The sequence below is a fragment of the Pelobates fuscus genome, chromosome 5, assembly GCF_036172605.1.
Source record: "Pelobates fuscus isolate aPelFus1 chromosome 5, aPelFus1.pri, whole genome shotgun sequence".
Lineage (NCBI taxonomy): Eukaryota > Metazoa > Chordata > Amphibia > Anura > Pelobatidae > Pelobates > Pelobates fuscus.
In genome coordinates, this window is record NC_086321.1 from 332,102,283 (window position 1) to 332,115,647 (window position 13,365).

Here is a 13,365-nt window from a genome sequence, read left to right on the forward strand (position 1 = left end):
AGCACTCCTGTTGTTGCCGTGTAATATGCATTAGCCAGTTTCCTGTCGTTTACAGCGAATACATCCCTGGAAAAGGCTAAGGATAACTGTATCACATTTTAGAATTTATACATGATGTCCCTAAAGTGCACAATCCATATATTCATGAACTGTACCAGGGTGAGTTGCATTAAGTACCTGTTGCATGTAAGGAACCATGTAGTTACAGGAACAAGCACCATAACCAGTAGAGTATGCTGCAGTGCTTATAGTACTGGGAGTGCCCTAGTGCATCGCCCCCATGTGAGCAGTCCCGACTGTTTGCTAATGGCACAACAGGGCTTTGCTTAGGAGAGCTAATGGAAATTTCATGTGGGAACTTCCAGCTTACAATGGAGGAAGTAACTGGCGCAGAGCGGACGCCAGATGAGTTATCACACCGTTAGTACTGTAGTAGTCCTTTTTAAAGGAAGTTTGCAAGGAGCTCAGCCAGCAGCCATCATTGCTATGCCCCAAAATGCTGTATCTAGTTCGGCATACGAAGGGTAGAATAAGGTAAGGTGTATGCATGATACAACATAGAAGACACCGGTTTAAGAAATGTCCGCTCTGTGTGGCTAACATCCAGTTTAAAAGGGCACTCCAGGCACCATAACAACTTCATCTAAATTAAGTTACTATGGGGAAAAGAGGTCCCCAGGCACACTCTCTCACCTTCAGAGGTTAAACCGTTATCAAACAGTTGATCCCGAAAGTTGCCTCCAGTACCAATCTTAACTCTCCCCCCAGGCAGCATCCTTCTAAAATTTCAGCTTCAGGAAGCGCAGATTGCCGCAGGGGTGCGCCGCTGATTGGTTTAGAGCGTCAGCTGCTGCTCTCAGCCAGTCAGTGATATGGCGGTTTTTTTTTACAGTGTAATATGGGTGCCAGAAGGCAATTTGTAGGTGATTTATAGGTGCCTTTTTTTAATGGAACCTTGAGATATAGATATTTTACTGACACAGGACATTTGTTTTTAAAATGCATGTAATAGTGTTACTCGTTAAGTCAGCAAGGCTTACGGCTGATTACCACTAGTCCTGTTTTGAAAGCTGCTCAGAATAAGATGTTTTGATGATCTATCTAAGGATAACTCCGCAGAGATTTTAAGAATGCTCAGGATTTGCATAAGATGATCCCGAGGAAGGAAAGGAATACGTTAAGCACCAAAATCTATGTAGCTCATTTTAGTAGTTATGTGCTATGTGTTTTTTTTTTTTTTCGTTTTTTTTGGGGGGGTACCATCCACCAATTTTATGTCAAACCATTTTGGAGTGCCCGCATCCTCAACAACTACACCGAGAACGCGTCACAAATAATTGGGGAACGGGGGCTATTGACTTTTATAGCACCTCATTTACTACACTAGGCCCGACTGGTTTAGGTGTATGGTTCTTCTTTAAATGACACAAGATGAGGTTTCAGTGTGGGAAGAATATACGTATGTTTTTGTTGTTTCTTTTCTTATCATTCATAAGTTTTGCAGATATGCTGAGCTAAATTCTAAATGTGGGAGGAAAATATAGGTGTAGAGGATTAAGTTGTGTTTTTTTTTTAATTTAATTTTTTTCCTCTTCTCTTTATTGATGTCAGTGTGTTGTTTTTTTTTTTTTGTTTTTTTTTTTAAACCCTACTCTTTTCGCCTGCTAGAAGGTTCAAATGAAACACTGCAGCTGTGCATGGCGTTGGTGAGCAGCCTGCTGCCATGGAGACTTAGCTAGCCGCTTTTTTTTTTAAAGATATTTACGAATTATTGCTTCCTCAGAAGAGGCTTTGGTTTCCAAGGACTGAGGCGCAGGATGTGGTGCAGGCTTTTCGACTGCATATTAGAAACCACATGCAGCACCTGCACTGCGCATACTGACTTCCTTTATAACTGCTTCCTGTGCAAGGCTGGCATTCATGTCCCCCCTTATCCATCCTGCCCCCAGTGTTGTTCTTGTTTTCGACCATCCTGTATACGTATGATGTGCTGGAGACAGCGTGATGTAAAATCTAGTAACACAAATCCATTAAACATTAAAACCAGCAGTATTGATCTGCTCTGTTCTGAGTGTGCTCATTTTAACTTGCTATCGAAATAATGCCGTGTAACTGTCCTTGGGCAAAATTATCAACACTTTCCAAAAATTTGGCATGGGGCCCTGTGTGTTATCCTAGCAATGGCACAGTTATGTGAAATAGTTTGGGCGTCCTTGCATACCTACCAACTGTCCCTATTTAGAGACTGTTTGGGACAGTTTGAACCCAAATCTCTCTGTTCCTGTTTTATATACTTGTGTCCCTCTTTTCGGAGCTCCACATTGTTCTGTCTGAGTGTATATCAGAGCTTCACAGCAATAATACTCACAGTAACGTATCTTTAAATGACATTAAACGTGTTTAACACGTTACGGTATTCTACTGATATGTCATTTTTTTTTTTATTGTCTTTTTAAATTAAGAATAAAAAAAAATAAATGTTGGTAGGTATGCCATTATATATACCTTTAAAAACTGCCCGTGTTTTGTGCTTATTGTTTTTAAATCTGTTTGGCAGTTGTTTTCAGTTTTATTTTGTGTGTTTACTAAAGGTTTTCTAGCTAGCTTTTGCTTGTCCTTAAGCATGTTGGGCACGATGCATTATCCAAAAATTTGGATCAAATATTTCCTTGTTTAATGCACAGTGGGAACCTGGGAACCTGAGAACCACTCGGCAGATCAGAGTATCTGAAGTTTTTTTTTTTTATTATTATTTTTTTTTTTACTCCTAGTAATGAAGAACTGCCAGATCTTTTGATATTGTTAAATAAATACTGTTACCATTTTTAACATATTTATTACATTAGTTAGATTACATTGTTTATCGCTTTAGTTAGATTTAGTCCCTTGTTTACATTAAATAAAATAAAATGAGACCACCCTGGCCGCAGTGTTGCAGATGCTTCGCCTCTTCTGATATTATCTTGATGGATAATCTTGATCCAATCCAGGGCTTTGGGACCCAGTTGTTGTTATAAACATTGCTGTGCGTGCAGGGACAGGGTCATTGCACCAAAACCACTTCTTTAAGATTTAGTAGTTTAGATGCTTATAGTGTCCCTTACAGTGGTGATTAGAATGATAATGACAGTAGTTTTATTGGTTAGATGACAAAAAGTATGTCATGCACAGTGCAGGTTTGTAAGGGTTAAAGTACACTGTAGGATTTAGAGAAGTTATAAAAGGGACAAGGAGTAGCACAGATGTGCTTTGTTTCCCAAATGGGATTGGCATTATTTTAAGGGGTAATCCAAGACTTCCCATGGAAACATTTGGTGATGACAAACAAGCTTTTAATAACCTATGGTACGGCAGGTAGGTTTTGGGAGTTAATTTGTGCAACTCTATGCCCTTTTTGAGATATTTAACTAGTGACTTAGTGCCTTTAAGTCGTTCACACTCACACTGGTCCCATTATCACAGCTTGTCATGTAGTGCTGTCCATTAAGTGGTCTAAACTGCTTTATGGAGAGATGCGTTTGAGATCATGCACTTTTTAATGGCGCCTTTAAGGACCAAATAAACAGGAAACTTAATATTGTACAGGTTCCGGAATGCATTTGTGCGGAGAAATTCCCATGTTGTCAGGGAGGCCAAGAAGGCCTGAATTGTAGAAGGACAATTTCTGGTGGATGGACAGGATACGGGGCATAAGATGCAAACATTCCAATTTAAAACAATTAAAAAAAAAGTAATGGAGGGAAAGCCATTTAAAATGAGGGGAAATACTAGTATGCGGATAGAGCCTTAAAGGGACACCCCAGACCCCTAAAACACTTGAGCTTGCTGAAACACCTTGTGTGAGGAGTGTGTCTTTATTTTTCTTTTAACTTTAAAATAAGTGCAGATTCCAATAGAAATTAACACTTCTATACATTAAAGTGTGGAGGTAAGACTACTTTAAAAATAAAATCGCTGACACCCACTGATATGCATATACTGTCCGTTGCTGGTTAATTCTGTAATACGGTCTGTATTCTGTCTTTAACGAGTCCTCCTGCAGATTCTGGAATGCTCTGCATCAGTTACTGTTCCTATAGCAGAATACAATATTAAGATACTGAGGCTTAGTCGAAGCTACAGCGCCGTGTCCACCAAGGGGTGTATATGCAGGTACTGTAGTGCAAGCAAAACAAGTGCACTTCCTGGTTGTGATTTCATGAGATTAGACACAGGTGACGAGGAACAGAACAGGTAGAATGCTGGGAAACAGCTCCACATCATGTCTTGGCCACTAGAAGTACTGCAGCCATACATAAACTGTCTCAATGGCAAGTCTTAAAGGAAAACTCCAGTGCCAGGAAAACAATCCGTTTTCCTGGCACTGCAGGTCCCCTTCCCCTCCCACCCCCAATCCCCAGTTGCTGAAGGGGTGAAAACCCCTTCAGTCACTTACCTTAGGCAGCGACTATGTCCCTCGTCGCTGCTTCCTCCTTCTGACTGCGTTGGCCGGTGGGCGGGACTGATCCCGCCCACCGGCCGAGGAGACCTAATGCGCATGCGCGGCAATGCGCATGCGCGGCAATGCGCATTAGCACTCCCCATAGGAAAGCATTGATAAAGAATTTCAATGCTTTCCTATGGGGAATTGAGCAACGCTGGAGGTCTTTGCTATGAGTCAGGAAGTGCCCTCTAGTGGCTGTCTAGTAGACAGTCACTAGAGGTGGAGTTAACCCTGCAAGGTAATTATTGCAGTTTATAAAAAAACTGCAATAATTACAGTTGCAGGGTTAAGGGTAGTGGGAGTTGGCACCCAGACCACTCCAATGGGCAGAAGTGGTCTGGGTGCCTGGAGTGTCCCTTTAGCTATACTCCTGTCTTTTAGGCGGCTTGTGCATGGAAAACGTCCTTTAATATTAGAGCAATACCCTTAGGATAAGGGGCTTCTTAGAGCTGCTACTCTCTTGAAAGTGTTGAGTGAGGTGTTGCTAAAAAGTTGTTGCTTTTTTTAAATTTATTTTTTGACCCTGATAAAACTTGCAAAGGGTGCTATAGTCCTACCTTTTCAAGCAAAAATAGTTGATTCTCCAACTCAACTATTGTTACAGATTGGTACCAAGCTGATTTGTAAACCGATATATATATATATATTTTTTTTAATTCTTTATTTATTATAAGGTTACAATATCACATGTATCAGTAACATTTTCCGACATAAACCCATAGGAGTACATCCAGGCAGGCATAAGAACATATAGGTTGCATATAAGTACAATAGCAATAAAACACAACCTGTTACGCTGGAGATAATAGATTGCACTACCGCCCCGACGTACCACACAGGTTCAGGGTGCTCCACCTTAATTTTTTTAATAAATGTAAAATAAGAAAAAAGAGAGAAAGAGACTTGATTGTTCCCATCGCATGATTCGTGCTGGCCAGGATAACAGGGTGACGGCATCTGTTGGGCCTTGTTGTACTCAAGTATACTTCCCCGCTCCGACCTTAAGTAGAAGGCAGCCTCAATGGGAGTGTGGTCTAACCATATTAATCCCCGGTGGTAGGAGCTCTCTGGAGGCAGGGTGAAGAATGTGCCGTCAGATAGTAGGGGGTAGAGGAACCATTCAAAGTCAATAGAGGAAAAATAGTGATAGAAAGTAGAAAAGAGAGAGATTGAGATGGGGAGAGGGATTGAGGAGGGGTCTAGGGGGGGGAGAGGGAGGGGACGCTGGGACCCATTAGCTCATTTAAACATCAATACACGTGGTCAGTGGGTGTACCATATTTTAGATATATTTTTTTTTTATGTTAAATATATATATAATTGTATTATTTTAATTTTTTTAATATATAAAAGTTTCCCAGCTCCTACTATGGAGTTGGTTATTTTTCAATAGTAGGCATATATTGAACTGCAAATCTACATAGAGTTTATGGAATGTCTTTTGTCTACTTCTGGATTAAACCAACATGGATGAATGTGAGCGAGGGCACTTTAATTATTCTTTGGCTCTGTATCCTTACTATGTGTGTGTATACAGTGCTGGTTGTGAGATAGGTCACTCTGCATCACATACATTCTGATTTGTTCTCTCTGTAGTCGATATCCGGGAGATGAAGGAAATCAGGAGAGGAAGAAACTCCAGGGATTTTGATCGGTACCAAGAGGATGCGACTGTGCGACTGGAGACAGATCATTGCTTCGTTATCCTGTACGGCACAGAATTCCGACTGAAGACCCTGAGCCTGCAAGGTGTGTGCGCAGTCCCCTTTGGTAACATGATCTAACATTAAATGTCGGACCGTAAGCAGTTATTGATTTTGTGCCCCCTTTACTTTCTTTCTTGCATAGCCACATCCGAGGAAGAAGTTAACATGTGGATTAAAGGATTAAATTGGCTACTCCAGGACACCCTGCAGGCCCCTACACCTCTGCAGATAGAAAGGTAACACTTGGTGTGCTTTGTGGATAGCATATTATAAAATAAAATTAGGATGAAAATTGAAACCGATAATCTATGCTGATCATTATGGAGCCAATACATGTAGCTCTGAGTATAGAACCTAGTAAGAGTGATTGGTAAATAAGATACAAAAAATCCCATTGTAGATTGCCGTTAGAATACACTGACATGACTTGGAACAAAAACAAAGCTTATGAGAATGGACAAAAGCTTAGAGAAAATTGATTCCCCAGAGTTTAGCCCCAGTTCAGGTTTTAATTAAATATGTTTTTGCTCACTTGAGCCATTACGAAGAGAAACCATACAAATTGCAATATCAGACTGATCCAACCCATAAGGGCAGTCCAGAACCAAAATGCCGGCAAGTTCTCTCTGCATGAGAGATACAGCAATCCCGGATAATCATTTTGTCCTTTGTTGTGATTTAGAACCTGATTTAGAACAATCCTAATAAAATTCATTTATTCAGAGTGATTTCACTCACATTTATTATTTCTCGTATATAAAAGCAATGGCTGATTTTTTTTTTTAAATTGCTTTTCTTGTGCAGAACAAAGTCTTATTGACACTGCATAACAATGTATTATTCCACATATTTAATCCATACACTTGGCCTTTTTAGATGGCTCCGGAAGCAGTTCTACTCTTTGGACAGAAACCGGGAGGACAAGTAAGTAAAGGATCTCATCATTTTAAAGTGTCCCAGCTGTCTTGTGTTATCATTCCCTTTCTAAGTTTAGTAGTCGAGTCTCATGCTGATTTTAAATGTACTTGTTTAATTAATTATTGGGGGGGATTCATTCTTCACTTACTCATTCATTACACCCTTTCTTTTAGGATTTCGGTAAAAGATTTGAAGAACATGCTCTCCCAAGTTAACTACAGGGTTCCCAACATGAGATTTCTGCGAGACCGGCTTACGGTAAGACATTCTCTTCCCAATCACTCTCTGGCTCTACTTATTCTATCATTTAACACCTACCTGGATAGATCCCATTTCTTTCCATTCTTAGCTTTTAATCTCCCTCTCTCTCTCCCCCCCCCTTTCTCCCCCCCCCTTTCTCCACCCCCTTTCTCCACCCCCTTTCTCCACCCCCTTTCTCCACCCCCTTTCTCCACCCCCTTTCTCCACCCCCTTTCTCCCCCCCTCTTTCTCCCCCCCTCTTTCTCCCCCCCTCTTTCTCCCCCCCTCTTTCTCCCCCCCTCTTTCTCCCCCCCTCTTTCTCCCCCCCTCTTTCTCCCCCCTCTTTCTCCCCCCCTCTTTCTCCCCCCCTCTTTCTCCCCCCCTCTCTCTCCCCTCCGTGACATCAATTACCTCGTTAGTGGGACATCCCCTGCATGCTATGCGTTCAGACCCCTAATATGCAGATTTAACGTTAGCCAGCCTGGAACGCTCATTCCACTCTGGCTATGACCCTGCTTTAGGTGGTGTTACAGCAAAGGTATTCATTCTGTTTGTGCGGCATTTCAATTGGGAAATTCAAACTGAAGCACTGCACATATAAATTCTATGCGCCATGACCACTTAGAATCACCGTAGTGGTCATGGTGCTTGTGCTAACACTTTAAGCGATGCTCCAATTTTCTATATTGGCCTTGATTTTTTTAAAATATTTTGTTGTATATGTTGATCACATGATTTAATATTTTTGTATAATCTATTAATAATCCTTTCAAAGTGTTAAAATATCAAACAATACATAACATACCAAAATATTACAATGTTTTTCGAAATAGTAAATAATTTGAAAAGCTTATCCAAAAAATATTGAAGGGTTATTCCAAGCACCATGACCCCTTCAGTGGTTTGAAGGGGTTATGGTACCTCGAGTCTGTATGTACAACATTTTGCCAACAAAGTTTTGGACTGGCTAATGGTGGAACGCCATCGACTCTCTGTCCTCCCTCTGTCCTGCTTTCCTCTGTCCTCCTCTGACCCATTTGGCACTGGAACAAAGGCAAGGTTTTTAGCGTTGTAATGGAGGCAAAGGGGGGCAGCGGGCAAGCCACCTGAATAGTGTTTTTAACACTATAGGGTCAGGAATACACGTTTTTATTCCTGACCTTATAGTGTTCCTTTAATAAATAAATAATGTACCTTATACATCCGCTGGCTGACCCCTTCCCTTATAGAATATAATTCATAGGGTAGGCCTCACGAAGCCTACTGTATCTGTTTTATTTCTGGATTCCACATTAAGTTTTTAAAATAACTTCAAGGCATTCAGATCTCTCTCTCTCTATATTATAAATTACAATAATATTGTGTTTTTGGTAATAACTGCAGCTCTCTATATGTTTCCTTCTGATTCTTTCTTTCTAGGAAGTGGAGCAAAGAAACCGTGAAATAAACTATGCCCAGTTTTGTCAGCTTTATCGCTATCTGATGTATAGTGCGCAGAAGACGGTATGTGGAAGAGCACTGACAGACATGCATTATTCTGCATTTAAACATTAAATCTGAACACCTTATGAAAAATGGCTGCTCGGGGACTATTTCCAGAGTGTTACGTTTGCCTTATTTTTTCTTTTCAGATGCCTCTTCCGTTCCTTGACACTTGGGTCCAGAACTGGTAAAGTATTTGTTTTGATAAAAACCAAAGAAAAGAAAATGTTACTTGCGCTTTTTCCTTAATCCCTATGTATATTTAGACAAATGGAGGTCATTTAGTTGCTCCAATGGCCATTGGAGGGATGCCCGCCTGCCAACGTCAAGGCAGACCCCCCCTAAGCGGGTCCTAACACTGACCCTTCAGCCTGCTTCCTTGAGCTTCTGGCAAAGATATCTCTAATGAGACAGAAAGGGGTATTTTTTATATACACCCCTTTACTTATTAACCCTTAATAGGGAACACATGGGATGGGTAGCAGCATTGTAACCAGGCTGTGTGATACAAAGTAAATACAAATACAAAAAGAGAAGTCCTGCGCTAAAGCAGCAAGGACTACAACACACATCAGCCCCAATATATAGTAAAAACCAAAGAAAAGAAAATGTTACTTGCGCTTTTTCCTTAATCCCTATGTATATTTAGACAAATGGAGGTCATTTAGTTGCTCCAATGGCCATTGGAGGGATGCCCGCCTGCCAACGGACATTTGTTTTGATAACTCCACCTCACCCACAAAATACAATTCTCAAGTTGGGGAGCTCCCCCTAATATGGAATGGGATATTTGTTGAGTAAACTGGCAGCTCATGTATGGTATTTTTTGCTTTCAGTCAAGGTGGAGAACGTCCAGAGCAGTATCGAGTATCTTTGTTGGACTTTCAGGGCTTCCTTCTCAGTAACCAGAAGGTACAGAGTCATTCTTTGTCTAATAAACCAAGTTCTGTTTTTTGCCCAATGCCTCTGGCCTCACCTTGCTTTTTGTCTACATTCTACCCCCGTTTAATTTTTACTCCCACTTTCTCAGTTTATTTTCCTCTTCATATTTCCTTTCCTCTAAACTCCCTGTTTCCACCTCTTCTTGCAGGAGTTGTGGGCGACTGAACAGCACCGTGTGCGAGAGTTCATGTTTCAGTACTTGCGTGACCCTCTGAGAGAGATCGAGGAACCCTACTTTACCCTTGATGAGGTGATTACAGACCCCGCAGTGTCTACTTATTCCCCCCGATGTCAAAGCAATTTATTTATTTTAATTGATGCCTTTCTCTCTACAGTTTGTCACCTTCTTGTTCTCCAAGGAGAACACTGTATGGGATTCCAAGCTGGATGATGTATACTCCCAAAACATGGACAACCCCCTTGCCCATTATTGGATCTCCTCTTCCCACAACACGTAAGGGACCTGATCTGTCCACATGCACTAGCTCTCTTTCATTCTTCAATCTTCAATTATTCTTTCCAGTTTTTATTTATCCCTTCTTTCAACTTCCCCTGCACATTTCTTCCATTTTCCTAAAAATCTCCATGTCGAATTCACCTCCTCTATTGTTTGGCCCTCCACATTGTTCCCCATTTCCCACCCTTTTAAGGTGCGCCACATACAATGTTTTAATGGTGTACTGAATGGGAACCTTGATCTGTCCACAACAGGTATCTTACAGGGGACCAGTTTTCCAGTGAGTCCTCCCTGGAAGCATATGCCCGATGCCTACGTATGGGTTGCCGCTGCATAGAATGTAAGTCACAGATGCCATCTACTTTATTTTTTTTTTTATATATATATATTCTTTATTTTGTGCGCTGACAGAGATTAAGATAACGTGAGTGGCCTGCGCAGAGGCCCATTTTGTGATGCCATTACAAGAGTATAAGTATGCCACTTAACTTCTTTGTTACATTTTTGTGTATTGATCCATCCTTGCAAGCGCGCTGTCTTGGCGTCATACTTGACTCTGGTCTCACCTTTGAGCCTCACATCCAGCATGTTGCCAAATCCTGTAGATTCCATCTTAAAAACATAGCCCGCATCCGCCCCTTTCTTGCACCAGATACTACCAAGGAGCTTGTCCATGCTCTAGTAATTTCCCGCATGGATTACTGTAACCCTCTCCTGATTGGTCTTCCCAAAAGCCGTACTGCACCCCTACAGTCCGTAATGAACGCTGCTGCTAGACTGATTTTCCTCTCTAGTCATTTCTCTCACACCTCACCCCTCTGCCAGTCCTTACATTGGCTTCCTGTATGCTATAGGAGTCAATTCAAGGTACTAACTCACACCTATAAAGCACTGAACAACTCTAGCCCCTCCTATATCTCCTCACAGATCCATAGGTATGTCCCTTCTCGGTCTCTCCGCTCTGCCTGTGACCACCTCCTGTCCGTTGTCCGCACTCGTACGGCCAACTCGCGCTTGCAGGACTTCTCGCAGGCGGCTCCCTTCCTATGGAATAGCCTGCCTACCGCCATCAGACTCTCCCCTAGTCTTGCATCTTTGAAGAAGTGCCTTAAAACTCTCTTTAGGAAAGCATATGGCCTCCAAGACTAACCCTTACCTCACATACCTGTCTCTTGCCCTCTCCTAAAGGGCAGTCCACCTTATTTGATTGCAAATTCCTGTCCTAATGTGTTTTACACCCACCTCCTATAGAATGTAAGCTCGATCGAGCAGGGTCCTCTTCAACCTATTGTTCCTGTAAGTTTATTTGTAATTGTCCTATCTATAGTTAAATCCCTTCTCATAATATTGTAAAGCGCTACGGAATCTGTTGGCGCTATATAAATTGCAATAATAATAATAATAATAATTTGCCCGACCTGCGCAGAGGCCTGTTTGAGATAATTATTTTTCAGTAGCCATCAGCAATTTCTCGTTATATGTTGCCAAATATTGTATAACAGTGTATAACACTAAAACGGAATTAAAATAGAATGAAACCAAGGAAATCAAAATGTAAATAAAGAAAAAAAAACCACGAGTGAGATACCATTCTCCAGATTCTGTCGTTTCAGTTTTTAGACGTCAAATTGTTCCCATGCGGTCCAGACTTTCTGGAACGTGTTAGTAGTATTTCGTACCTGAGCCGTCATTTTATCCATTAAGTAGTTGTCTCTAATTTTTGTCTTGACTAGGGTGAGTGGGGGTGTTTCTGGTTTTATCCAGTGTTGTGCTATTGCTCTTCGAGCGGCTAGGTAAATCATATTTACGAGTCTTTGGTCGTGTTTGTGGAGCCAGTCAGTGGGTCGTGAGAGGAGACACGCCCAAGGGTCCAGTGCTAGTCGCCTCCCCAAAACTTGTGAGCACAAGTCCACTATGTACCCCCAATATTCCTGTATCATTGCCACCACATGTGAATGTAGGTACCCTTCTCTCCGCACAGTCGCCAGCAAGTGTCTGTAGGACTCTGTTTCATATGAAATTGTTTCACCGGGGTGGTGTACCACCGGAGCATTATTTCGAAAGCTTGTTCCTGTAGTGTCGTGCAGATGGACACTTTTGCATTTGCCTCCCAAATGTCCTGCCAGTCTGTCCCCTCTAATGTTTCTCCTAGGTCCGCTTCCCATCTATCAGTGTATGTTTGAGGTCCCCATGTGCCCGATTTCTGTGCATATGTGGCATTTTTTCTTTTAGGCATATTTGTTCAAAAAAGGTTAGGGGTTTCGCCGCGGCCGTTTTAACCGTCTTTGTTTGTGCAAAATCTCTTAGCTGCATGTATCGGAAAAAGTCGCGGGTTTGTAACTGGGCAAGGGATTGTAGGTGTTCATATGAGACTAGGTGGCGCAAATAGAAGTGGTGACAGCGGGCAACCCTGACGTGGTTATCGATGTAGAGGTGTGTATATCTCTGTAGGCCTGTTGCTTCTATGCCTTTGAAGTCTTGTGCCCTCATGCCTGAGGGGAATGCCCTATTGCGTAGTACAGGTGTCATTGGTGAGGGGATGTCTGCTATTTTGTACTTTCGTGAGAATTGGTCCCATATGCTAATGGAGTTGAGGATGGCCGGACACATGGTCCTCAGGAGCCCTCTGTGTTCCCGTGGCGTCCAAATGTGAACTGCGGGAGATCCGCACCTGTCAGTAGTGCTTCTATGTCTACCCATCTACGTTGTGCTATTGGGCAGTGCCAATGTGCTACCTGGGCCAACTGTGCTGCTACATAGTAGTGGTGGAGGTGTGGTAAGCCTAGACCCCCCCCTCCATTTTGGATTGTACAGTGTGGCTCTGGCTATCCTGGGCTTTTTCCTCTACCATACAAATCCGTCCGCTGCCCTCTGTATGTCTTTTAAATCGCTTTTGGTGACTCTAATTGGGAGCGCCTGAAATAGGAACATCAGTCTGGGTAAGACATTCATTTTTATCGAATGTAGGCGGCCTAGCCAGGAGATGGGTTTGTCCGTCCAATTCTCCATATCGGATTTTAGTTTTGTGAATAGGGGTGTATAATTTTGTTGTTACAGAGTTTTGGTGTCTGCTGTTAGTTTCACTCCCAGGTATGTGAGAGCTTCTGTGTTCGTTTTAATGTGGTGCGTGTGCCTGA

At 42.1% G+C, this 13,365-nt stretch overlaps 1 protein-coding gene across 2 annotated transcripts in view; it reads left to right on the forward strand.

The window, feature by feature from the left end:
• Nucleotides 1-13,365, forward strand: part of PLCG1 (phospholipase C gamma 1) — an 85,865-nt gene that overhangs the window by 38,908 nt on the left and 33,592 nt on the right. For both annotated transcript variants that reach the window (XM_063455714.1, XM_063455715.1), the window contains exons 3-12: nucleotides 6,080-6,232; nucleotides 6,332-6,425; nucleotides 7,066-7,113; nucleotides 7,281-7,365; nucleotides 8,767-8,850; nucleotides 8,979-9,016; nucleotides 9,666-9,741; nucleotides 9,920-10,021; nucleotides 10,107-10,225; nucleotides 10,483-10,568. In XM_063455714.1, coding sequence (XP_063311784.1) covers nucleotides 6,080-6,232; nucleotides 6,332-6,425; nucleotides 7,066-7,113; nucleotides 7,281-7,365; nucleotides 8,767-8,850; nucleotides 8,979-9,016; nucleotides 9,666-9,741; nucleotides 9,920-10,021; nucleotides 10,107-10,225; nucleotides 10,483-10,568 — 885 coding nt within the window. The remainder of the gene's footprint in view (nucleotides 1-6,079; nucleotides 6,233-6,331; nucleotides 6,426-7,065; nucleotides 7,114-7,280; nucleotides 7,366-8,766; nucleotides 8,851-8,978; nucleotides 9,017-9,665; nucleotides 9,742-9,919; nucleotides 10,022-10,106; nucleotides 10,226-10,482; nucleotides 10,569-13,365) is intronic.